At 52.1% G+C, this 26,161-nt stretch overlaps 1 protein-coding gene across 2 annotated transcripts in view; it reads right to left on the reverse strand.

Annotated features, from left to right (window-relative positions):
- Positions 1-26,161, reverse strand: part of DLGAP4 (discs, large (Drosophila) homolog-associated protein 4) — a 171,533-nt gene that overhangs the window by 82,260 nt on the left and 63,112 nt on the right. For both annotated transcript variants that reach the window (XM_011929110.1, XM_011929109.1), the window contains exons 2-6: positions 20,964-22,034; positions 17,034-17,275; positions 13,479-13,593; positions 10,575-10,625; positions 6,382-6,622 (exon numbers count right to left, since the gene is read on the reverse strand). In XM_011929110.1, the coding sequence (XP_011784500.1) occupies positions 6,382-6,622; positions 10,575-10,625; positions 13,479-13,593; positions 17,034-17,275; positions 20,964-21,962 (1,648 nt within the window). In that variant the 5' untranslated portion in view covers positions 21,963-22,034. The remainder of the gene's footprint in view (positions 1-6,381; positions 6,623-10,574; positions 10,626-13,478; positions 13,594-17,033; positions 17,276-20,963; positions 22,035-26,161) is intronic.

Here is a 26,161-nt window from a genome sequence, read left to right on the forward strand (position 1 = left end):
TACAAAAAAAAACTACCCGGACGAGGTGGCGGGCGCCTGTAGTCCCAGCTACTCGGGAGGCTGAGGCAGGAGAATGGCGTGAACCCGGGAGGCAGAGTTTGCAGTGAGCTGAGATCCGGCCACTGCACTCCAGCCTGGGCGACAGAGCGAGACTCCATCTCAAAAAAAAAAAAAAAAAAAAAAAGAAAAGGAGGAACTTAAAAGAAATAGCTAGGCCAAGTGCCATGGCTCACACCTGTAATCCCAGTACTTTTACAAGGCCAAGGTGGGAGGATCACTTGAGCCCAGGAGTTCAAGACCAGCCTGGTAGAACATAAGGTGACCCCATCTCTACAAAAAATTTAAAAATTAGCCAGGCATGGTACTGCATGCCTCTGGTCCCAGGTATTCAGGAGGCTGAAGCAGGAGGATCACTTGAGCCCGGGAGGTCAAGGCTATAGTGAGCTATGACCATGCCACTGCACCCATGCCTGGGTGACACATGGAGATCCTGTCTGAAAAAGTAAAAAATAGCCGATCTTCAAGGAATGTTTAGAGGAAAGGGAAGGAGACCAGAACTTGCTTAGTTGGAAAATAAATTTGTCAACTCCAGCCCCTCCAGACAGTAAACCATTCTCAAATTAAGATACAGCTTCATTAGGCATGGTGGATCACACCTGTAATTCTAGCACTTTGGGAGGCCGAGGCAGGCGGATCACCTGAGGTCAGGAGTTTGACACCAGCCTGGTCAACATGGAGAAATCCTATCTCTACTAAAAATACAAAATTAGCTGGGCATGGTAGTGCATGCCTGTAATCCCAGCTACTTGGGAGGCTTGAGGCAGGAGAATTGCTTGAACCCAGGAGGCAGAGGTTGCGATGAGCTGAGATCGCGCCATTGTACTTCAGCCTGGGCAACAAGAGCAAAACTCAAAAAAAAAAAAAAAAAAGATACATCCTCAGGGCAAAGATCAAACCAAGATCATGGCCAGTTAAGATGCAGTATGTGCACAGGATCAAATCAAGGTGTGGTTATAATATCTCTTATTAACACTCTAAAAATAGTAGAGCCAGGCGTGGTAGCTCACACCTGTAATCCCAGCACTTTGTGAGGCCGAGGTGGGTGGATCACTTGAGGTCAGGAGTTCGACACCAGCCTGGCCAACATGGTGAAACCCTGTCTCTACTAAAAATACAAAAATTAGCCAGGCATGGTGGCGAGCACCTGTAGTCCCAGCTACTGGGGAGGCTGAGGCATGATAACTGCTTGAACTTGAGAGGTGGAGGTTGCAGTGAGCCAAGATCGCACCACTGCACTCCAGCCTGGGCGACAGAGAGAGAGACTCTGTCTCAATCAAGCAAGCAATCAATCAATCAAGATACCAGGTAGCAGATGCTATTATCTGGTCAAAAGGGCCTCCAAAAGCTTAAGGGCATGGTCCCACAGAAGCCCAAAGTAAGCATCAAGTCAAGAGAGAGGCATGACTCAAAAACAATTACGGGTGTGGCTTTTGGCACTTGAAATTACAAGGAATCAAATACATAGAAAACTCATCAAATGTTTGAGGTAAGTGCATGGGTAAGATTGACCAGCTTAGGCTAAAGGGAGTAAGACCACTCAAGATGCAAAAGACATCTAGTTCCCTAACTTTCTTTAGGAAGGAAGCAAGCTAAGAAAGGTGTTCCACTGCCCAAGACTATATTCTCCAAGTTCTCTTTAGAAGTGGCCAAAAATTCTGATGGAGAAGTAAGTGCTTTCAGAGAGCAGAATCAAGAGCTGTGGAGAACAACAGACTAGAAAATCAACCCCAGGGAGAACTTGGACCTAATCAACAAATCTTAATGCATTTGCCCAACAGTTGCTCAGGACTTCAGAATTGCTGTGGATCAGTAAGTCTCTGAATCTCCATTTTCCTCTTTTCTGAACAGGAGTGTTAACTGCAGTTATCCTGTCCCTGTTTCACCAGTGTATGCTGTGTGGTTGGGGAGGGTTAGACTGTGGGGTAGAAAAGTAGTTTCTTTAAAAAATTAAGTCAATTGTTCAACAGAGGCCACATCCAGAGCTGACATAGATAGATCTTAAGAGTCTGATCCAATCTCATGATTTGATGAGATTTTTGGGGGTCTTGGGAATAAACATTTTCTACATGGAAAGGGCATAAGTAAATACAGTCAAGACAATGGATCATGGAGCACTGAATTGTTGACCCTGATTCTTTTTTTTTTTTTTTTTGAGACAGAGTCTTGCTTTTGTTGCTGGAGTGCAATGGTACAATCTCACTGGAGTGCAATGGTGCAATCTCGGCTCACTGCAACCTCCACCTCCTGGGTTTAAGCGATTCTCCTGCCTCAGCCTCCCGAGTAGCTGGAATTACAGGCAGGGACCACCACGCCTGGCTAATTTTTGTATTTTCAATAAAGACGGGGTTTCGCCATGTTGGCGAGGCTGGTCTCGAACTCCTGGCCTCAAGTGATCCACCCGCCTCGGCCTCCCAAAGTGCTGGGATTACAGGCATGAGCCACCGTGCCCAGCCAGAGCCTGATTCTTTACCTCCCCGCCCCCCGTGGCCACACCCTTTGCCATATGAATATAGTTTCCTACACAAAGGTGAGCAGGTACTTTTCCATCCCTTGTCTATGAGCTCAGTCATATGACTTGTGTTAGCCAATAGGATGTTAGCAGGTGTGACATGAGCAGAGGCCTTGAAATGTGCTTGTTTGGTTAGTTAGGCTTGCTCTTCTGTCTTCTGCCATCACCATAAGGAGAATATTCCCTGGCTAGACCACTGATCCCAGGAGGACCCTTTGGTCCCAGGAGGAGGATGAAAGACAGGTGGAGCAGAACTGTCCCAACTGACAAACTTGGGAGAAAGAAATAAATGTGAATTGTTGTATTATGCTGATTTTGTGGTTGTTTGTTATGCAGCATAATTGTAGCAAGAGCTGACCAATACAGGGACCCAGGCAATATTGGGACATGTAGCCCATCCCCTGTCTTCAGTCCATTCATAAGTGACGGGGGTTCGAAAAACTGGTGAGGGATGGTTTATTTGAAGAGAATTGCTAGGGGTGCTGTCTATCCCTCCAGGCCCACTTAATGCTTAGAGAACTTCGCATGGCTGTGAGGATATGGGAGATGTTATCCTTCACCCGAGGCCCCTTTGGAATTGTAGCAGTGTCTGGGACAGCCTGGGAGAGCTCTTCTGGATTTGGAGGACACAGAACCTGGGCCTCAGCTCCTATTTGGAGACCTTGAAGGTAGAGAGGCTGGCGGGGCTACCGGTAACAGCAGGACTAGAAGGAAGGCTGTAGCAGGCCAGTCTATACTTTCAGAGGCTGTAGCGGACCAGTCTATACTTTCAGAGTCCCATAAGGCAAAGGCCCTTGTTTTCAAATGCATTCAGTGGTCACCAAGAGGGAAAGTAGGGCTGGAGTTGTCTTCAAAGGATTCTACCCAAGATGCCTGACTAGCAGAGCCAGGTGCCCTAGCAGAAAGAAGCTGAGTGGGGAGGAGGCAGACTGCCAGATGGAGAAGCTGAGGGGGAATAAGAAACAGTGAGGTGAAGCAAGATTGCCCATGCTGGGAAAGACAGCACTGGGGACCCTGCAGAGTGGGAGAAAGAGCCACCATGTGGCATCAGAGAGTCCCAATGCCAGACAACACCTCCCTGGCTACCATCCCTTCCCAAGTGGAGGAACCAGAAACAGACAGAGGTGAACAAGGAACAGAGAAGACACCGGCCGGGCGCGGTGGCTCATGCCGGGCGCGGTGGCTCAAGCCTGTAATCCTAGCACTTTGGGAGGCCGAGACGGGCGGATCATGAGGTCAGGAGATCGAGACCATCCTGGCTAACAGGGTGAAACCCCGTCTCTACTAAAAATACAAAAAACTAGCCGGGCGAGGTGGCGGGCGCCTGTAGTCCCAGCCACTCTGGAGGCTGAGGCAGGAGAATGGCGTAAACCCGGGAGGCAGAGCTTGCAGTGAGCTGAGATCCGGCCACTACACTCCAGCCTGGGCGACAGAGCAAGACTCTGTTTAAAAAAAAAAAAAAAAAAAAGAAGACACTGATCAGACCAGATTGGACCCTTACTAACTGAAAACGAGACTGTTCCTTAAATATTAAAAGTGACTGGAAAAGCTCAAGGATCTGCCCCAGATATAACCCATTGGCAGGGCAAGGAGACCGGAGAGGGTGCAACAGGCAATAGTGAGACAGTTGTTTCTTGCTCTGCCTCCTGCAAATAGAAGTTCATTCAGTCAATAAATTGGTTACCTATGTATAGAATATCTATGGGATTCAAGTTCATTTATTTACATCAAACACGGGTTGAGCACTTGAAGCAATGCCTCTCTTCCTACAACAATCCAACCCCAATTGCTTTTTTATTTTTTCTTTGAGACAAGGTCTCGCTCTGTCACCCAGGCTGGAGCGCAGTGGCTCGATCTTGGCTCATGGCAACCTCTGCCTCCCGGATTCAAGTGATTCTTATACCTCAGCCTCCCAAGTAGCTAGAACTACAGGCGTGTACCACCACACCTGGGTAATTTTTGTATGTTTAGTAGAGACGGCGTTTCGCCATGTTGGCCAGGCAGGTCTCGAACTCCTGACCTCAAGTGATCTGCCTACCTTGGCTTCCCAAAGTGCTGGGATTATAGGCATGAGCCACCACGCCCAGCCCCCAATTGCTTTTGATTTTCAGGAAGCTCAGAGTGAAGTCTGAGAACCAATAATAACAGCTACCACTTACCAAGTTCCTACCACAAGCGAGTCCCTGCCTAAACATGTCCGGTGCACAGTATTATTTCATCTCCTTAAGAGCTCCCTGGGGTCTGGTGTATGCCCTCAATTTATACATGGAGAAACTGAGGCTCAGGGAGGAGAACTAGCTTGCCAGAGTAAGCTCAAACCTCTCTCTACTATTGATAAACAATAAATTGTGCTGTTTTTCCTTGGTTTTGATTTTCTATTATTATTATTTTGAGACAAGGTCTCGCTCTGTCTCCTAGGCTGAAGTGCAGTGGTGTGAACATAGCTCACTTCACCTTTGATCTCCTGGGCTCAGATGACCCCCCTGCTTCAGCCTCCTGAGTAGCGAGGACCACAGATATATGCCAACCCGACCAGCTAATTTTTAATTTTTTTAGAGTCCGGGTTTCATCATGTTGCCCAGGCTGGTCTCCAACTCCTAGGCTCAAGTGATCTGCCTCGGCCTCCCAAACTGTTGGGATTATAGGTGTGAGCCACTGCGCCCGGCTAATTTTCAATTATTTCTTTTTATTTTTTTGACCATCTTAATAATACTTAATAAGGTATACACGTGCCATGGTGGTTTGCTGCACCTACCAACCCGTCATCTAGGTTTTAAACCCTGCATGCATTAGGTATTTGTCCTAATGCTCTTCCTCACCTTGTCTCCCACCACCCCCTCCGACAGGCCCTGGTGTGTGATGTTCCCCTCCCTGTGTCCATGTGTTCTCATTGTTTACCTTCCACTTATGAGTGAGAACATGCAATTTTCTATTTCATGGCTTGCTCAGTTATACAGGGTCCCCTTTTTTCTCTGATCACATATGGGTTATCTCCAGATGATTTAGAACAAGAATCCAGGGCCAGGCATGGTGGCTCATGCCTATATTCCCAGCACTTTGAGAGGCCATGATGAGCAGATCCCTTAAGGTCAGAAGTTCGAGACCAGCCTGGTCAACATGGTGAAATCCCATCTCTATTAAAAATACAAAAATTAGCCAGGCATGGTGGCACGTGCCTGTAATTCCAGCTACCTGGGAGGCTGAAGAATGAGAATTGCTTGAACCTGGGAGGCAGAGGTTTCAGTTAGCCAAGATCATGCCACTGCACTCCAGCCTGGGTATGGAGTGAGACTCTGTTGATCAACAACAACAACAACAACGAAACACCCAAGAATCCAGAAGGTATTCCCTGATTGTGTATATGAGAGAAGCCTATAAACGCATCCCTTTGAGAAGGCTCAGTGCAGACCCCACCCTCACGGCAGGCTTCTCTCCAGGTTCCAACCTCCCCTGCAGGTTTGCATACCTGAACTAATTCCAAGAGGCAGGTCAAGCTTCAGGAAGCCCTGACTACAGCAGGTGGCTGCTCTAAGCCAATGAGCAACCAAGTACCCCACAAGCTCCAGCCCCCTCCAATACCTCCCACACCCCCCAAGGATGGCATCTGCCTCTGGGACCCCCATTTCAGCACCAGTGGCCAATTGGCTGGAAGTTCAGCTCCAAGGTCTCCTGCTTTTGCTCCCAACCATCCCCCTGGTGCAGGCCAGCCCGAGACAGATTCCTCCCTGTATCCTCCCAGGCTGGCCCACCGGGCTTGGTCCTTAGCGACCCCTTGAAAAGAAAAAAAACCCATCCCTCATCACAGTACTCACTCGGAAGCGTGCGACTATTGCTGAGGCTGCCGGTACTGGGCGGTGGGGAGAGGGACTGCAGGGAGACACTGTCCTCCTCCTGCGAGCAGCCTGCCTGGATGGCACGCAGGTAGCTGTGGCTGCGGGAGCGGAAGTAGCTGGGCAGTGGCAAGTCAAGCGTCTCTGCCGCTGTGGACTCTGCTTCACTGCAGGCTGACTCGCAGGCCGCCTCATACTGGTCACTCAGCTCTGCCTCCCGTACCTGTCCAGGTAAAGGCAGGCATGAGGGGCTGGCTATCTTGCCCATCATGGGGGGAGAGGTTCTTGGTGGTAGGCTCAGGGCAGGGCTGGACAGTCTGTGGGGTCTGACCTCAGCCCACCCAGCTCCATCTCACTCAGGGTATGTGATGGGCAGATGGAGCCCTTAAGAAAGAAACAGCCCCACCTCTCTGGGCCTCAATTTTCCCATCTCTATAATGAGAACAAAATTGGAATACCTCAGGATATTAACTCTGTGATAAAAATCAGGGTCCAAACTGATTAATAGATTTTAAGGGCACATCTGAATTTAGTGTGAAAGAGGTCTATAATCAATTAGCAATGTCTGTCCTGAATGTTGGAATGGGGGTGGCAGTAGGTATGCTGGATATTTACCATCTTATGGTCCAATCCCTTTATTTTACAAGGAAAGAAACCAAGGGTCACTGAAGGGAAGACATTTGCCACAGGTACCCGGTGAGGAAATGGCAGAACCAACACTCCAAATATGTATTTAAGGAAAATTAATCTCGCTCTGGTATACAGAATGGATGTTGGGAAAGGGGTCTGGAATGGAGGCAGAGGCCAGAGATGAAGCTGAAGCAATTGTCTGGTGGGAGAAGATAAAACTGGAGTGAGGGTAGTTGCAGTGAGGATTGATTAATGATGTCTGCCATGGACAGTATGGAAAATGGTGATGTGTATGCTATTTGCTATCTTGCATCTAGTTCAACTTTGTGTAGATGGTTCCTAAGTATTTCTCCAGAAATGACTGTCTAGGACCCTGCAAATCTGAAGCCAAGGGTGTGGGCCTTGAGGGGCCTCACCATGCACATACTCTTTGAGGGTTCTAGAAGGGCTATCTGACCCATGTCAGGCCATGTTGGTAACTGAAGACCACAGAGGATAAGCTGGGGAGTCAGTTGGCCAAAGATGTGGACATCCTGGGGGTTGGCCTGGGCCAGAGGGGGAGGGGGCACAAGCTGACTGACCATGTGGAGGGAAAGATTGATCTGGGCCTGGGGCCAGCTGTGTCCCACCCAGCTGTGTAACCTCAGGCCATCACTATCTTCTCTGGGTTAGTTTCTCCTCATCTATGTGAAATAGATGCTCATGTTCTCATCTGAGACTGCATCAGGTCAAACAATTAGATGGGTGTTCACCCAATTTGGAGGGTGAATGGAAAGTTCTAAATCTGTGCTTTTTTTTTTTTTTTTTTTTTTTGAGACAGAATCTTGCTCTGTCTCCCAGGCTGGAGTGCAGTGGTGCGATCTCGGCTCACTGCAACCTCCACCTCCCGGGTTCAAGAAATTCTTCTGCCTTGGCCTTCTGAGTAGCTGGGACTACAGGTGTGTGCCACCATGCCCAGCTAATTTTTGTATTTTTAGTAGTGATGGGGTTTCACCATGTTGGCCAGGCTGGTCTCAAACTCCTGACCTCGTGATCTGCCTGCCTCGGCCTCTCAAAGTGCTGGGATTACAGGCATGAGCCACTGCGCCTGGCCAAATCTGTGCATTTCAATTTGGCAGCCACAAGCCATGTATGGCTATTTAGGTTTAAATTAATTAAAATTCAGCCTGGGTAACATAGTGGAACCCCAGCTCTACAAAAGAAATTAAAAATATAAAAATTAGCCAGGTGTGGTAGCATGTACCTCAAGTCCCAGTTACTTGAGCCCAGGAGTTCCAGGCTGCAGTGAACTATGGTCGTGACACTGCACTCTAGCCTGGGGGACAAAGCAAGATCTTGTCTCTAAAAAAATTTAAAAATGATAATAATGATTGATTAGGCCAGGTGTGGTAGCTCATGCCTGTAATCCCAGCACTTTGGGAGGCCAAGGTGGGTAGATCACTTGAGGTCAGGAGTTCGAGACCAGCCTGGCCAACATGGCGAAACCCCATCTCTATTAAAAATCTCAAAATTGGCCGAGCATGGTGGCACATGCCTGTGGTGCCAGCTACTTGGGAGGCTGAAGCAGGAGAATCACTTGAACCCTGGAGGGGGAGGTTGCAGTGAGTTGAGACTGGGCAACTGCACTCCAGCCTGGGTGATAAAACGAGACTCCGTCTCAAAAAAAAATTTTTTTTGATTAAAATTAAATAAAGTTCCATAGTCACAGGAGCCATATTTGACTTGCTCAAGACCACAGGTAGGCCAGACACAGTGGCTCATGCCTGTAATCTCAGCACTTTGCGGGGCTGACGTGGAAGGATCACTTGAGTTCATGAGTTTGAGACCAGCCTGGGCAACATAGCGAGACCCTGTCTCTAATAAAAAATTAGCCAAGGATGGTGGCGCGTGCCTGTAGTCCCAGCTACTCAGGATGTTGAGGTGGGAGGATCACCTGAGCCTGGGAGGTCAAGGCTGCAGTGAACCATGATTGCACCACTGCACTCAGTATGGGTGACAGAGTGAGACCCTATCTCAAAAATAAGTAAATAAATAAAGTCACATATAGCTAGTGGCTACCTTATTGGACAGTGTGGATTATAGAACATTTCTATCATAACAGAAAGTTCTACTGTATAGTACTGATAAATTAAAATATAGGCCATGTGGCAAACCCAAAATTCACTCAGAAGGAGTGTTAAAGAGATAGGTGTTTCTCCTCCAAAACTGCATCCTGAAGTTATGAAGAGACCCTCATGACTACCGGGAGCATGAGGTCTTGCTTTGGGATCACACAGGAACCACATGGCTCTGGAACTAGACCGCCACAGGTCCAACCCTTGGCCCATCATTTCCTCGCAATATTAACATAGGCAAGTCACTTAATTGCTTTGTGCCTCAGTTTCCCCACCTATAAAATGGGGCTATAGTCCCCATTTCACAGGGTTGTGGTAAAGATGAAATGAGAGAATTCATATCACAGGCTTAGGATAGAGTCCAAGAGAGTATGCACCTAGTAACCTCTACCCACGAATACAGGTAACTCCGTGGAGTCTGCCAATGTTGGTTAAGATGCTCTTGAGCCATCAGAGGCGAGACCAGCTGGTCAGTGCTGCTGTTGTGTGTATCACTGAGGATTTACTGTGTAGCGGGCACTGTTCTGGGGGCTTTGTATGTTAATATATCACATCCTTACCACTCGCCTATTAAAGGTGGATGGGGAAGAGGTGGCTTGGCCCACTGTGGGCTCTTTAAACAACTTCTTGAATCGTGTTCAGGAGGAACACACAGCTCCTGTGACATGGGAGAGAGGGACACATGGGGTATCCATGGCTAGAATTAGTAGCTGGAGGTCTGGTCCTAGTTTTGCCCCTGTGGGTTGTGTGACCTTGCACAAGTCCCTTACACCCTCCTGGCTCAAAGTGGGGTTGATCTCAGAGTACCTTTCCTGCCCCTGGTTTTTGGTCTTTGGCCTGGGAGGGAGGAGAGGGACACTTCCAGGGGCAGGAAAGGAGTGTCTGGGAGGTGGTGCCTTTAGGGCAGCCAGACAGTGCTGTGAGCAACATAACCTCGCCAACCTGTGTGAAGCTGGAAAGTCTCCACACTCACTCCAACATCCCAGCATCCTTAAATGTCCTCCTGGGGCTCCAGAAAGGAGAAAAGCCAAGGGATCTGGGGGCTGGGACCTGGAAGCTAATATCACCAGCCCCCAGCCCCTGACCTGTCCAACTTCAACAGTCTCCCTAGGCCTGACCCAGGCTTTGTGGGAGGAGAGAGAAGGGCAGGAGTCCTGGAGTTATTTCTTGCCCCATCCACAGCACCTAGCTCATTCTTCCCCATCTTCAAAAGGAGGAAACTGAGGCACACAGAGATGAAGCAATAAGGGCAGGGAGTGGAGGGTCAGGACACCAATGTGAGCCTAAACTCCATCCATTGGAAGTGGATTTTCTGGTGATGGCTCTGCTTATACCCGCCTGGACTGGGTGCTGGGACCACTCAGAGGGCAGGCCTAAGACCCAGACCTACACTTTGGGACTGGGGTGGAAGAGAAGGGCAAACATACTGACCTGCTGCTCATGGCCAAACAACTGGGGGATCAGGGAGGCCTGTCCAAAAATCTGCAGGAAAGAGAGGGTGAGGGTTATGGGGGGACCAGGGCTGGGGCTGGGGTCGGGGATTCAGGGTCAGTTGCAAGGAAACTTGAAGCTGGCTGGTCTAACCTCCTCCCCACACTGGCTGGGACCCAGCTGCTAGGAGGTCTCACTTGGCTTCTTCCAGGGATGGGAGGCTCACTCCTTCTGGGGCTGGGCATTACTGAGGACTTATAATCTGCTGTTTAAAAGTCCTTCTTGACCGGGCGCAGTGGCTCAGGCCTGTAATCCCAGCACTCTGGGAGGCCAAGGTGGGCAGATCACCTGAGGTCGGCAGTTCAAGACCAGCCTGACCAATATGGAGAAACCCCATCTCTACTAAAAATACAAAATTAGCCAGGCATGGTAGCACATGCCTGTGGGAGTTACTAGGGAGGCTGAGGCAGGAGAATCACTTGAACCCGGGAGGCAGAGGTTTCGGTGAGCCGAGATCACGCCCTTGTACTCCAGCCTGGGCAACAAGAGCGAAACTCCATCTCAAAATAAACAAATAAACAAACAAACAAATAAAATAAAAGTTCTTCTTTAGGTCTAGCCCCTGTGACCATGTATCTTCTGTCTGCTGCCTCTCATCTGGCAGGCAGCTCACCTGGAGATACAGATTAGGGATGGAGCCCAGAGCCTGCTCTTCCCCAGCCTAGGATATCTCTGACTTTGGGGCCAAATATGTGGCTTGGGTCACTCAAGCTTCTAGGGGTGAGGCTGTGAGGGGTCAGAGGATCCTGGACTAGGAGAGAACTGGGACTGGGCAGTGGGTGGTGGGTGAGACCTGCTGCTGCCCCCAGCCTGGCTGATTCATAAGCCTTTTTGTGTAGTTAAAGGGCAAAGGTGTCTCGGGTGCCAGGCCCAGGCCTGGGTGGAGATGGGATGTGTAGAGAGACAGACAGACACAGAGAGAAACATAGAGATGGAGACACACTGGAGAGAATCAGAGAAAAATGTGAATGAGGGGAGAGAGAGAAAAAAAACAGACGGAGACAGACACAGACAGGAAGACTGAGATGAGAAAACGTGGTGGGATGGGAGAGACAGGGAGGGATGCCGTCCATTCAGCAAACACCTACTGAGCATCTGCCCTGTGCCAGGCACTGTGCCAGGCACTGAGGACACTGCAGGGAACAAGACAGCAAGGCCCCCACCCCCAGGAGATCCTAGTTTTAAGAGGGAAACAGACATTAAGTAAATAAGCAAACGATTCTAGTTCCAGGCAGTGTCAGTTAAGCAGGGTAAAGGAACAGCGCCTGGGAGGGCTACTTTAGACAGAGCGATCACAGGCAGCCTCTCTGAGGAGGTGACATTCGAGCAGAGACCTGAAACACGAGGAGCCAGCTGTGCAAAGATTTGAGAAGAGGAAACAGCAAATGCGGAGGGCCTGGAGCAGATTGATGTGGCACGCTCCTATATAAGGAGCAGAAAGGAGGCCAGTGTGGCTGGAGCAGGGCAAGGGACAGGGTCCAACAGGGAGGCAGGGCCTAGGTCTTACAGGGCTTCACAGGTCCAAGTAAGGACTCTGGTTTTCCCTCTGCGGGAGGTGGGAGACAAGGGAGGGTCTTGAGCAGGGGTGTGGCTTTGACAGCTCCATTCGGCCACTAAGTATGGATTGGAGGACAGCAGTTCAGGTGTGACTTGGTGGAGTCTGGATGAGGGGGGCAGGGGAAGGGGGTTCCCTGGGCTGGGGCACTCTACCCCTCCCCATGTCTGAGGGGCTGGGGAAGGAGTTTGGCTAGGCCAGGAATAATGGAGTTGTGAGAAGTCAGGGTCCCAAAACTTTCTAAGCAGTCCTCTAACCCTGGTCCTGGGCCTGCGCACAGTGGCCTATTCCTGCTGAAGGGGGCTGGACTCGCACCTGGCTGCCCCACTGCCTAACTGCTACCACCAGCAGGCGTCTGCCTTCTCGGGGGGCTCATCTCCCCATCCACACAATGAGGGGTGCCTTTTGGTTCTGACTGGTTCTCCCTTTGCAAATCCTAAAGTGCTGAGTACATGGCAGGAGCTGAGGTCCAGGTCTGGGTTGGACAGCCCCAGATCCCTGCCCAACATTGCCTTCTCCTAGCTGCATGACCTCACCTCTCTGAGCCTCAGTTGCCTCACCTATGAAATGGGAATATGGATAACAAGGCCACCTCTGGGGGTGGTTAAGGGCTCAAGGAGCTGATGGTTGAGAGGGTGGCATGCAAATTCAACATGTAGCACAGCGTGCTCCTCCCTGACACAGGCAGAGCTGGTTGTGCCCGGGAGCACAACTGCTCACTGAGTAGGTGGGCACAGAGGTCCAAAGTGGAGCAGTCACTTGCTGGAGGCCACACAAGATGCTAATAATAACCAGAAAGGCAGCTACCCTCTGCTGAGCACACCGCCTTCACAATCCCACTTATTCCTCTCAACAGCCCCCAAATGGAAATGCTCACCTTCCTCTGGTAAATCAGGAAACCGAGGCTCAGGGAGGGGAGGTGACTATCCTGGGTTCATACTGTCAAGTGACAAAACTGGGACTCGAACCCAGGTCTCCAGTTCCCTATCCTCATGGTTCTGAACCCCATGAGAAGTGACAGGCGCCCCACTGGCATCCTGTGTTTACAATGGTGGTATGGGCTTCCTCCCTTGGGGTCCTGGGTCAGGCCCCATAACTGTGCTCTCCAGCCACAGGACAGTCGGTGGGGCAGAGACACACACAGGAGGCTTCAGGAATAAGGACCAAACAGAAGCACAGTGCAGACATCTGGGGGCCACTCAGCATGGGCTGGGCCTGGGGGTGTACTCCTCCCAGATGGGAGTCAGTAACCAAGCCCCTTGACTCTCCAGCCTGCCTGCCACCCTCACCTGACTGATGCAGCTGGAGTCATTGAGGCTGTCGCTGACAGGGGTGTAGTCCTCTTCCCAGCTTGGACACTTGGAGGGCAGCAGCATGTCCACTGAATCCAGGCGGTCCAGACTCCTGGTGGGGAGTGGGGAGCAGACAGGGCTCAGCCCACTCATTGTTCAACCAGCTTTTGGAGGCCTTGACCACCTGTGATGCACAGGTGGTCCACCCCCTGTGATGCCCACTGCAGCCGCAGGGTGGCAGCACGAGCTTGCATTTGACTGTTTAAAGCCCAAGGCTGGCCCTGCCCAATTCTGCAGCCCCTTTCCTTCCTCCTTGCAGGTCTGGGACATTTCCAGAGGCCCGACAGAGGTGGGTTAAGTTCTACAGCCTAGGGTTCCCAAAGGGCATCAGCTCTGCGGCGATGTTCAAGTGGCTTCTATCAGGCCCCTAGACTCTCCCCTTATCTCCATGACCCCAGTCCTTTAATCTTTCTCATGTCTACCTGACCCTGGGCCTCCCTCAGTCCTCATTCTGGGGATAAAATCCAAGCATCCAATAGCTCGGGCCTCTGATACAGAAGGGTTTGGACTGGAATCCAGCTTTCTCTGCTGGGTGACCCTGGGCAAGTCATTACCCCTTACTTAAGTCTCAGTTTTCTCATCTCTAAAATGGGGATGACGCTGCCTGCCTGCTGGGGCTGCAGCGAGGATTCAGTGATGCAGATTAAAGGACATCGGGTCAGGCACAGTGGCCAGCAGGCAAGTGCTAACAGACAGCAGCTCTTACTATTATTGCTACTATTACTACTGTTATTATTATTGCTTCCCTTGAATCTAGGCCTAAGCCCCAGGCTTCCTGCCTCTCCCACCTTACTGCCCACTGGTCACTCATAGATATCCTAGTAGGATCTCAGTACTAGAAGGGATCTTAGAGATCCTACAGCTCAGCCCCTTCACTTAAAGATGGGGAAACTGGGCTGGGCGTGGTGGCTCACGCCTGTAACCCCAGCACTTTGGGAGGCCGAGGCGGGTGGATCACCTGAGGTCAGGAGTTCGAGACCAGCCTGGACAACATGGTGAAAACCCATCTCTACTAAAATACAAAAATTAGCCGGGCATAGTGACATGCGCCTGTAATCCCAGCTACTCGGGAGGCTGAGGCAGGTGAACTGCTTGAACCCAGGAGGTGGAGGTTGTAGTGAGCCAAGTTTGTGCCATTGCACTCCAGCCTGGGTGACATCACCCCCCACACTGCCAAGGCTGGCAGTGGCTTCCATTTTTCCCTCTGCCACTGGATGACCTTCGCCAGTCTTTTTCCCTCTGGGCCTCAGTTTCCCAGGCCTCACTATGTTGCCCAGAGTGGTGCTGAACTCCTCGGCTCAAGTGACTCTTCTGCTTTGGCCTCCCAAAGTGCTGGGATTATAGGTGTGAGCCCCCACGCCTGCTCAGTTTCCCCATCTTTTTTTTTTTTTTTTCACCCCACAGTGGACCAACAGACTCATGGCTCATGGCAATGACAATGCTGCACACAGGCACAGCACTTTACAGTTTTTGGAGACAGTCTCACTCTATCACCTAGGCTGGAGTGCAGTGGCATGATCTCAGCTCCCTGCAACCTCTGCCTCCTGGGTTCAAGTGATTTTCGTGCCTCAGCCTCCCTAGTAGCTGGGATTACAGGCGTGCACCACCATGACCTGCTAATTTTTATATTTTTAGTAGAGATGCGGTTTCGCCATGTTGACCAGGCTGGCGTCGAACTCCTGACCTCAAGTGATCTGCCTGCCTTGGCCTCCCAAAGTGCAGGGATTACAAGCGTGAGCCACTGTGCCCAGTCACAAAAACTTCTTTTAAAAAATTAGCTGGGCATGGTGGCCCACGACTGTACTCCCAGCTACTCAGGATGCTGAGGTAGGAGGATCACTTGAGTGCAGGAGGTCAAGGTTGCAGTGAGCCATGATTGCACTATTGCACTCCAACCTGGGTGACATAGCAAGACCCTGTTCCCCACTTACCCCCCAAAAAAGATGGAGAAACTAAGGTTAAGAGAGGGGCAGACCTGGGATTGTCTGGTGGTGTCCTGAATTCCATCCTGGAGGCCATTCTCTGTCTTCTGCCCAGTCAACTAGACTCCTGGCTGCTCCAAGAACACTGCCCTCTTCCTGCCTAGGTACCAGTGTCACCTGACCTGTTCTCTTCCCTCTGTCTCAGTCTTCCCAGGCCACCTCCTCCATGAAGCCTTGGCTCCTGTCCCCCATAGTTGAAGATCTAGGGAGAAGCTTGTTCCCTCTAACTCTGCCAAGCCTTACAGCAACATGATGCGGCTTGCCTGGTGAATTCCAGGCAGGCACTGGGACAGGAAAAGCCTGTCTATCACTCTGACCTCTGGATTCACCTCCCTCCCCCATCTTGGAGCTCCCCACAGGGATCAGTTACAGGGGCAAGGGTAGAGCGCGCTCTGGCCTTCCTTAGGCAGTGCTGTTACAGGTGATGCACTCACTTAGGGCAGGCTCTCCTAACCTGAAGACCAAGATCCCGTGGGACAGTTCACCTGTGGGAGTGGAACTTACCTGGGGAAGTGGCTCCTGTAGGAGGGGTTTACCTGGACCTATCACCCGAGAGTGGCTTTCATTATTGGGGTTTACCAAAGGATGTGGCTCACCTGTGGTCAGGGCTGAATTGTGAGTGGGGCTCAAGGGGTGGTTCTCCAATTTGCGGGGCTCTTCGAGGTCAATTCATCAGAGTGCAGGGCCAACCTGAGGATCTCATGGAGGGAGCTAACCTGACGGTGGGTTCACTTAGGGGGCCTGGATCATTATAGCAGCGAGTTCACCTGGATCTGAAGCTGAGGGACAGGATTCATCTGTGGGCTGGGATCTCCGGGGGACAACCGAATGGGAGGAAGGCGAGGCTCCCAGGGTGGGGCATACCTATGAGGGGTTCACCTAGGGGAGGAGGCTTGCGGGTGAGCGGGACTTGTACTTACTTAAAGAAGTTTTCCCCGGGAGGGCTCACAAGTGGGCGGGGTTCACCCGAAGGAGCGAGAAAAGCCTCTGGGAGGGGCTTCCACGCGGGCGGGGCTTTTCTTTTTCTTTCTTTCTTCCTTTTTTTTTTTTTTTTTTGATACGGAGTCTAGCTCAGTCGTCCAGGTTGTGGAGTGCAGTGACGCGATCTCAGCTCACTGCAACCTCCGCCTCCCGGGTTTAAGCGATTCTCCTACCTCAGTCTCCCAAGTAGCTGGGATTACAGGCGCCTGCCGCTAGCCCAGCTAATTTTTGTATTTTTAGTAGAGACGGGGTTTCCCCATGTTGGCCAACTCTTGACCTCAAGTGATCCACCCGCCTCGACCTCCCAAAGTTCTGGGATTACAGGCGTGAACCAGCGGGCCGGGCGGGCCTTATTTTAATGAAGGGGTTCTCTCAGGGAGCAGGACTCAGAAGTGGGCGGGGCTCAAAGGGGGCGGGGCTACCACGCGGGCGGGGCTTATTTTAATGGGGGGTCCTCCCAGGGAGCAGGACTCGTAGTGGGCGGGGCTCGCCTATGGGCGGAACCCTAGGGGTGGAGCTGCGCGCCTACCTGCGGGGATTGCTCTGCTCTCCCAGCGACTGCTGCGTGGCCCTCAGATAGCTCTGGCGCCGCGCCGCGGTCTTGGGTGAGGGCTTGGGGCTGCCGCCGGACTCGTCGCTGTCCTCGTCGCCCATGGCCTTGATGTAGCTGCCGCTGCGCATGCGCCGGCACGGGATGGGGCCCTCGGCCGCGGCATCCGTCTCGCGTGGGGACAGCAGCGTCGTGCTCCACTCGCCGCCGCCGCCGGGCACCTGGGGATGGGGCACAGGACTCAGTGGGGCCACCACGGAAAATGAGCAGATGGCGAGAACCCCCATCTCTGGGACCTGAAGCTCCCTCCTTCCCTGCAGAGTTCGGGCTCACGTGCTGGGTTTCCCGCTTTTGAAACCAAGGGGCAGCAGAGCAGAGCCCTGGGCTGGGAGGAATACCCGGGTGCCAGAGTCTCTCCAGCCTCGGATTTCTCCATGGATCCCAGGCTGGGTTTGCCCCAGAAGCAATGCCCTAGGCCCTGTGGTCACAGTGGCCTCCACTGCAGCCATCTCTACTTGGCCCCACAGTCACTTCACTCTGGCTGTCTCAGGGGATGCTTATGATGCCACTGCACAGATGAGAACACCAGGCCTGAGGGACGCAAGGCACTTGCAGAAAGAGGCGGCCGGGCGCCGTGGCTCAAGCCTGTAATCCCAGCACTTTGGGAGGCCGAGACGGGCGGATCACGAGGTCAGGAGATCAAGACCATCCTGGCTAACACTGTGAAACCCCGTCTCTACTAAAAAATACAAAAAGCTAGCCAGGCGAGGTGGCGGGCGCCTGTAGTCCCAGCTACTCGGGAGTCTGAGGCAGGAGAATGGCGTGAACCCGGGAGGCGGAGCTTGCAGTGAGCTGAGGTGGCCACTGCACTCCAGCCTGGGCAACAGAGTGAGACTCCGTCTCAAAAAAAAAAAAAAAAAAAAAAAAGAGGCCCCAGACCTGGATCCAGAACCTGAGCCTAGAATGGGGAATCAAGAGGACCCTGGCACATCAGCATGGAGGGGGGACAGGGTCCCAGAGTCAATGGATATTCTCTGTCCCACACGTGGGAAAACTGAGGTACAGAGAGCAGAGTGCTTCCCCGGGTCAGGTAGCCACATGGTGAGCTGGAAAAAGGGCTGTTTTCCCATCTGAACTTCAGGGAATCCGTCCACGGAACGGGGCTGTGATAGGGCAAGTGAGGTCACAGCTGTGAGGGCAGCCCTGGTCCCCCAGTCCCCAGTGGTTATGGTGGCAGTAACCAACCGAGGGGACCTCCCCTGTCCTTCTGAGGCCAGGCTCTGCTGGCCGTCCCAGGACAGTGCACACAGGCTACATTCCCGGCCATTTCATTTACACTGTTACGGAAACACAGTGGATGGTCACTGTGTAATGAAAAATGCACACATCTCAGCACTCACACACAGCCTGTGCACAGAGTGAACACGCCTCATCCTATACACACATCTCAATATGTGCAGAACAAGCATACGCCCCATGCCCCTCAGTGAGTACCCCCAGTGTACCACACACCTCACCAAGGACACACACCAGCAGCCACTTCGTCATGGCAACCCCTCCACAAGTATGCAACATACATACAGAGCACACTCACCTTCCCACTACCCTCCGTCTGGACATTTGCACCAGCAACTACTGCACTGTGGACACACAACATGTATCCACCTTGCATTGTTCCCGCCTCCACATGCACACAGGGTACCCCTCACCAGACTACACATGTCACCACAGATGTCCAAGCCCACATATTGAGTGTACACAGCATGCCCACTCTCTATCACATACACATATGCACACTGCCCAAGGGCCACGCCCACACAGGTACTGCACCCTTCTCCATGCCCTCCATGCCAGAGGCCCACTTTCCACAAAGGAAAGGTAACGTCTAGGACTCCCACTCCTGCCCCACCCAGCCTTTCCATAAACCCTCAGCAGACTGCCCATCCTAGGACCAGTGCATTTTGCCTACAAGCCACTTGCTAGTCCAGCCCCACTATCCCCAGTGTCCCTTGGGAACGTGGCCTTGTACATCACTGCTCAGAAACTGTTGCTAAGCCACCCACTCACCTCCTGTCACCCAAGCAGGCAGCACAGACTCCAGGGCCCACAGGGCCACCCTCTCATGGTGTTTCTGCGGCACTGTTACATGATCAGACCCAACTATACCATTTTGAGAGGAAGCCCGGTCACACATCACCCTCCCTAATGCTTCTAAACCAAGGAAGCAGTTTCAGAACCACAAGAGCCCTAAATATATCAAATACTGCCTGGATTTCAGTTTCCTCCTATTGAAAAAGGAAATGTCTCACTGTTTCTGGTATTTCATACAAGATGATAAGAAGTCAGGGCTTTGTTAGACCCCAAAGATCATCTCGTTCAAAATGCATCTCATGGCTGGGCATGATGGCTCACGTCTGTAATCCCAGCACTTTGGGAGGCTGAGGCAGGTCCTCACCTGAGGTCAGGAATTCGAGACCAGCCTGGCCAACATGATGAAACCCCATCTCCACTAAAAATACAAAAATTGGCCAGGCGTGGTGGCTCGCATCTATAATCCCAGCTACTCGGGAGGCTGAGGAAGGAGAATCGCTGGAACCCAGGAGGTGGAGGTTGCAGTGAGCCAGGATCACGCCATTGTACTCCAGCCTGGGTGACAAGTTTGAAACTCCATCTCAAAAAAAAAAAAAAAATGCCTGGGCACAGTGGCTCAGTCCTGTAATCCCTGCAGTTTAGGAGTCTGAAGCAGACTGGAGGTTAGGAGTTCAAAACCAGCCTGGCCAACATGATGAAATCCCATCTCTATTAAACATACAAAAAATTAACCAGGCATGGTGGTGGGTGCCTGTAATCCCAGCTACTTGGGAGGCTGAGGCAGGAGAATTGCTTGAACCCGGGGGGCGGAGATTGCAGTGAGCTGAGATGGTGCCACTGCATTCCAGCCTGGGCAACAAAAATGAAACTGTCTAAAAAAAACAAAAGACTCATTAGAGTTCCCAAGGGCTGGCCAGGCCTGCACTTGCATTCCCCCTGAGATGAGGCACTCACTACCTACAGAAGCGCCTCCTTCCACCTAAAATCTGCTTTCTGTAATTTCCACCCACAGCCTGGCTTTGCCCTGGGGAGCCATTCAGTTCACAGCCCCTTGCTCTACCCTCCTTGAGAGCCATTTGGAAATGTGCAGCCACAGTGATGTCTCAGCCTTCTGCCACTTTCAAGCCATGTGGCCTTGGTGCACAGCAAGTGCCTGAATCAGTGTTAGCATTTGAAAGAAGAAGGTATTCCCCCAAGCTGGGTTAGGACCCCCTGGGTCCCTGCAGCTCTCGGTACTGATCCCCATGACACTCTGCTGACACTGACATGACTGTTCATGTCTTTCCCAGTATCCTAATCTTTGGGACTGTGTCTTCTTTATTTCTGACTCTGTTCATTTAACTGTCCATCTGTCCATCTACCCCTCCCTCACTTACATTTCCTGAGCACTTCCTGCATGCCAGACCCTGTCCTGGGCCTTGGGGACCCATGGCTGCATCAGATGTGATCCCTGTCCTCAAACAGCTGTCAGTCTGATGGGGGTGGCAGGCAGAGGCTGGCAATTAGAAGGCCATGCAACTGGTTCTGTGAGGGGGTTGGGATGGCACAACTTCCAGATTTGTCTTCTAAAGGGCAGGAACATATTTTAGTCCCTGCTCAGGGCTGGGCTCAGAAAGGCCCTAATTAATCTCTGTTGAGAGCATGACCAGTGGAAGGACTCCCTGATTAGCAGGTACCACTGGGCCACCCATTTTATAGTTGAGCCACAGAGGCCCAGAATGAAGCGACTTTCCAAGTGAATCTGTGGTATAGCTAGGCCTCAAAACTGGTGTCGTCCCCAGAACCCTCACCCCACCCCTGACCCTGGCAGAGACCCACCTGCAGGTAATGGTAGGCTAGACCCTGGTGGCAGGATTTGGACTTGAGCAGGCTCTTATCCAAGGTGGCCGAGGTCTTCTGGCAGACCTCGTGGGCGTGGCTGAGTGTCAGAGTGGACCAGGAGCCCCGTTTGACGTAGTTGGTGTCAGTGCCCACCCCAAGGCTGGGGCAGGTGGCTGGGGGTGCGGGCGGGGGTGGTGGGGCGGTCAGCTCGGTAGTGTTGTTCTTGGTGGCTTTGAGCATGTGCCCACTGATGGTGTTGTAGGCGTGCATGAAGTAGCGTGGCTGGCTGCGTTCTGCCTGGCGGCCTAGTGTCATCAGCCCAGAGGCTGGGCCACTGCTGCGGAAGGCGCCGGCCTCGCCGTCCAAGTTGTCATCGGAGCTCCACCAGCCTGAGATATTGGAGCGGCTGCGCCGTTTGGGCTCCCCAGCCTTGGCGCGCTCCTTGCTTTTGGCCCTCCGGCCCTTGCCGTCCTCCATGCCACCCTTCTTGCTGCCATTGCCACCGACCTTGCCCGCTGTGCCCTCCAGTGAGGGTGCCTTGGTGAAGAAAAGCCGCTGGACTGAGTGGACCAGGTGGCGGATACGGCCGGGGCTCTCACCACGGGCCTTGGCCTCACCACGGGGGAACTGGAGGGTGCTGAAGCCATCACGATGGATGGGCAGCTGCTTCTCAAACTGGTCCAGGAGGTTGGCGGGCAGCCGGTTGATCTTGGTCGCCTGAGCATGGCTGGGGAAGGGGCTCTCCTCTGGCACCTCAAAGTGGGAGTTGTAGTGGATGCGGGGAAAGGTGCTGCTGGGCGGAGGCAGCTGGTTGTTGAGGGGAAAGAGGCCATCCCCCGGCAGGGTGTTCTGCCCGGGGAAGCGGGCCTCGCGGGCGAAGGCCTCCGTGGGCGACAGCAGGTAGGGGTTGCGGTCGGTCCCTGCAAACAGGGGCTCGTGGGGCGGGTCTAGGCTGTCGGAGAGGTGGCGGGGGCGGCTGTCACCGAGGCCTTTCATGATCCCGGGCCGAGGGCAGGGGCCGTCACCCTAGCAGGGCGCCCGGGTCGCCTCTCCCGGGCGGCAGCTATCCTGGGGAGAGAAGACAGAAAGCGGTCAGCTGGTCAGCTGGATTTGGGGGAGGGGTGCCAGGAAGGTTAGATCCAGATCGCCAGGCTGGGAGGATCTCTGAAGCCAGTCCTCCATGTTGTGGGCCTGAGGACAGGAGTACACACTGAGGCCCACGTACTCTGTGCGTAAATAAAAGTTACAACTCAAGCTACCGACTATCAGACAAACACAACATCTTCCATTCTTCTAGCTTGAGGACTGTATCTTCAAAACAACCTGGAAAGCCAGGCTCCAACGCAGAGTTCTGGGTCTCCTCTGAATTCCATGATGGAATATGAGTGGTGGGCTGCCCATCCTCCACTCTCTTTCTGTTTCTGACTCTGTCCCTCACCCCGAGGGTCCACATGGATGCAAATACCCCAGCCCACATCTCCTAGCTCTGTCCACAGGCCCCTAAACAGTCATCCCGGAACCCCAGGATGGTCCCTGTGGCAGGGTCCACCTCCCATGGGAGGACCCTGTGCTGGCCCTGGAGGCAGGCTTGGGTCATTTTAGCAGGGAATCCCAGGGTTCCCAGTATCCAGGGTGGTCTATGGAGGAATACAGTCTGCTGGTGGGCATGTCCCCAGGACTCCTGAACTCTCCTTGCCTTATGGGGAAAAACATGGGCTTTTAGAGGGCTAGAGAGGATTTTTTTTTTTTTTTTAGAGACAGAGTCACTCTGTTACCCAGGCTGGAGTGTAATGGTGTGATCTCGGCTCACTGCAACCTCTGTCTCCCGGGTTCAAGTGATTCTCCTGCCTCAGCCTGCCCAGTAGCTGGGATTACAGGTGCACACCACCACACATGGCTAATTTTTGTATTTTTAGTAGAGACAGAGTTTCACCATGTTGGCCAGGCTGGTCTCGAACTCCTGACCTCAAGTGATCTGCCCGCCTTGACCTCCCAAAGTGCTGGGATTACAGGCATGAGACACTAGGCCTGGCCCTAAGACAGATATTTTCTCTTTTTTTTTTTTTTTTTTTTTTTTGCGACAAGTCACAGCTCACTGCAGCCTTGGCCTCCTGGGATCAAGCGATCCTCCAGCCTTGGTCTCCCAAAGTGCTGGGGTTATACCTGAGGGCCACTGTGCCTGGCTAGAGAGGCCTTCCAAAAAGCAGGACCCAGGGCAAGGCCAATCTATTCCAGGTCTGAGGGCAGTACCGTCCAACTCTTTAACAGAGGAATTCCTATGTCAAATGTAAGCCCTCTGCAAAAACCTGCTCTGCCCTTCACCCAATGTCTACCAAGTGTGACTGCTGGGCAGGTGCTAAGGGCCAAAGAGGCCAACAAGCCCATAGGCCCATCATTTCCAATTGAGATGAAGCAACGATAGCCTGGAATAGAGCTCTCAGAGTCAGTAACGGGGGCACATCCTCAGGAAAAGGCAAGGGCTCACAGGAGGGTGGCATTTAGGTGCAGTTGCTGTGCCTCAGTTTCCCCTGCTGTAAAATGGGGCCATCCTGGAAATACTAGTCCAACACTTAGGTAAGTCCCTTCCCTTTTCTGGGCCTGGGCCTCAGTCTTCCTGTCTGCCATGGAGCAGAAAGGTTGGCGAGGTTTCTAAGCCCCTGGCCCCCACAGGCCCTGTACGTGGGAGTCCCAAGACTTGGTCTGGCCTGAGCCTGGTGTGCTGAGGATTGGCAAAGAGTCAGTGTGGCTGGAGCAGAGCAAGTGAGGACAAGGGTTGTGGAGGGAGGGCTCTCGGAGGGGCTGGATCAGGTCATAGCACAAAAGCTCTGGCTGACATCAAGCATGGAGGGCAGAATAATGGTCCCCAAATATGCCCACGACCCTGTCAAAAGGAACTTGGCAGGTGTGGTTATTTTGCAAATGGGATTAAGGATCTTGAGACGGTGAGACTATCATGAATTATCTGGATGGGCACAAGCTAATCACACGGTTCCTATAAGAAACAGGCATGGGCTGGGCATGGTGGTTCACACCTGTAATCACAGCACTTTCAGAGGCCAAGGTAGGTGGATCACTTGAGATTGGGAGTTTGAGACCACCCTGGCCAACACAGTGAAACCCCGTCTCTATTAAAAATACAAAAACTTAGCTGGGTGTGGTGGCATGTGCTTGTAATGCCAACTACTTGGGAGGCTGAGGCTGCCAGAGAATCACTTGAATCTAGCAGACAGAGTTTGCAGTGAGCTGAGGTCGTGCCACTGCACTCCAGCCTGGGTGACAGAATGAGACTCTGTCTCAAAAAAAAAAAAAAAAGAAAAGAAACAGGCATGGGCCAGGCATGGTGGATCACACCTTTACGTAATCCCAGCACTTTTGGAGGCCAAGGCGGGGCAGATCACTTGAGGTCAGGAGTTTGAGACCAACCTGACCAACGTCGTGAAACCCCGTCTCTACTAAAAATACAAAAATTACTGGGCGTGGTGGCGTGTGCCTGTAATCCCAGCTACTTGGGAGGCTGAGACAGGAAAATCACTTGAACCTGGAGGTGGAGTTTGCAGTGAGCCAAGATTGTGTCATTGCACTCCATCCTGGGCAACAGAGTGAGACTCTGTCTCAAAAATAAATACATAAATAAATAAACAGGCAGGAAGGTCAGAGTCAGAGGAGATGTGCTGACAGAAGCAGAGATCAGAGTGATGTGGAGACATGAGCCAAGGAATGCAGGCAGGCTTCAGAAGCCGGCAGAGGTAGCTGGGCACGGTGACTTACACCTGTAATCCCAGCATTTTGGGAGGCCAAGGCAGGAGGATTGCTTGAGGCCAGGAGTTTGAGACCAGCTTGGGCAACAAAGTGAGTCTGTGTCTCAGAAAAAGTGATGGATTCTCCTCTAGAACTTCCAGAGAGAATGCAGCTCTGCAATCCGTTTTAGACTGTGACCACTAGAACATCCTATGATTCAAAGTGCGCCAGTCTGGGAATCAGACAACACAAAGTCACACAGAACCAGGCCTGGAACCCAGGTCTTCTTGACTCTTAATGCAGGCCCCACCCAGCCCACTGGCCCTGCTGAACTGGAGGAGGTGCAAAGAAACGGGACAATGTGGGGGCTGGATCCACCAGCTGAGGGGCAGAGGGTGAGGAGGATGGGACAGTACCAGACGCGGCCTCAGCAAAGAGTGGATGTCCATCTGGCCTAGCATGGCCCAGTCTCCACCAGCTTCTCCAGCCTTGTCCCCATCTCTTGCTGTCTACCTGCTAGCCAAGCTCACACCCTTCAGGACTTCTTCATAGCTCTCACTGCTCTGGGAAACTCTCACATGTTTACTTGTTTTCTAGTTTCTTGTCCATCTTCCCCTAGATCTGTGCTGTCCAATATGGTAGCCACTGGGCCACAGAGCACTTGACATGCAGCTAGTGCAACTGGAAAACTGAATTTTTAATATTTTAAAAGTTTAGGCCAGGCGCAGTGGCTCACGCCTGTAATCCCAGCACTTTGGGAGGCTGAGGCGGGCGGATCACAAGGTCAAGAGATCGAGACCATCCTGGCCAACATGGTGAAACCCCTTCTCTACTAAAAATACAAAAAAATTAGGTGGGCATGGTGGCGGGCGCCTGTAGTCCCAGCTACTAGGGAGGCTGAGGCAGGAGAATGGCTTGAACCCAGGAGGCGGAGGTTGCAGTGTGCCGAGATCACACCACTGCAAATCCAGCCTGGCGACAGAGCAAGACTCCATCTCAAAAAAAAAAAAGTTTAATTAATTTAAATAGCACATGTGGCAAGTGACTGCCAGGTTGACAGTACAGTCCTAGAGGTTCAACCCTCCCCTTGGAAGGTGCTTCCCTCCCTCATCCCTGCTAAAGCTGGGTTCAGCACTCTCTCTTATTCTAATACCTTTTCCATCTTTTTGAGTTGTAAGTTTAGTTCATTTGTTTTCTGATCTCCTTATACTCTAATAAATGTGTCATAGAAAAGCTATGTATTTTCCCGAGTACCTATTAGCTGCATATCATGGATTTTATTTTTCTGTTTTTTTCTCTTTTTATTTTTTAATTTATTTTATTATATTTTTTGAGATGGAGTCTCGCTCTGTCGCCCAGGCTGGGTGCAGTGGCGTGATCTTGGCTCACTGCAAGCTCTGCCTCCCGGGTTCACGCCATTCTCCTGCCTCAGCCTCCCAAGTAGCTGGGACTACAGG

Source organism: Colobus angolensis, unplaced genomic scaffold, assembly GCF_000951035.1.
Source record: "Colobus angolensis palliatus isolate OR3802 unplaced genomic scaffold, Cang.pa_1.0 Scaffold8, whole genome shotgun sequence".
NCBI lineage: Eukaryota > Metazoa > Chordata > Mammalia > Primates > Cercopithecidae > Colobus > Colobus angolensis.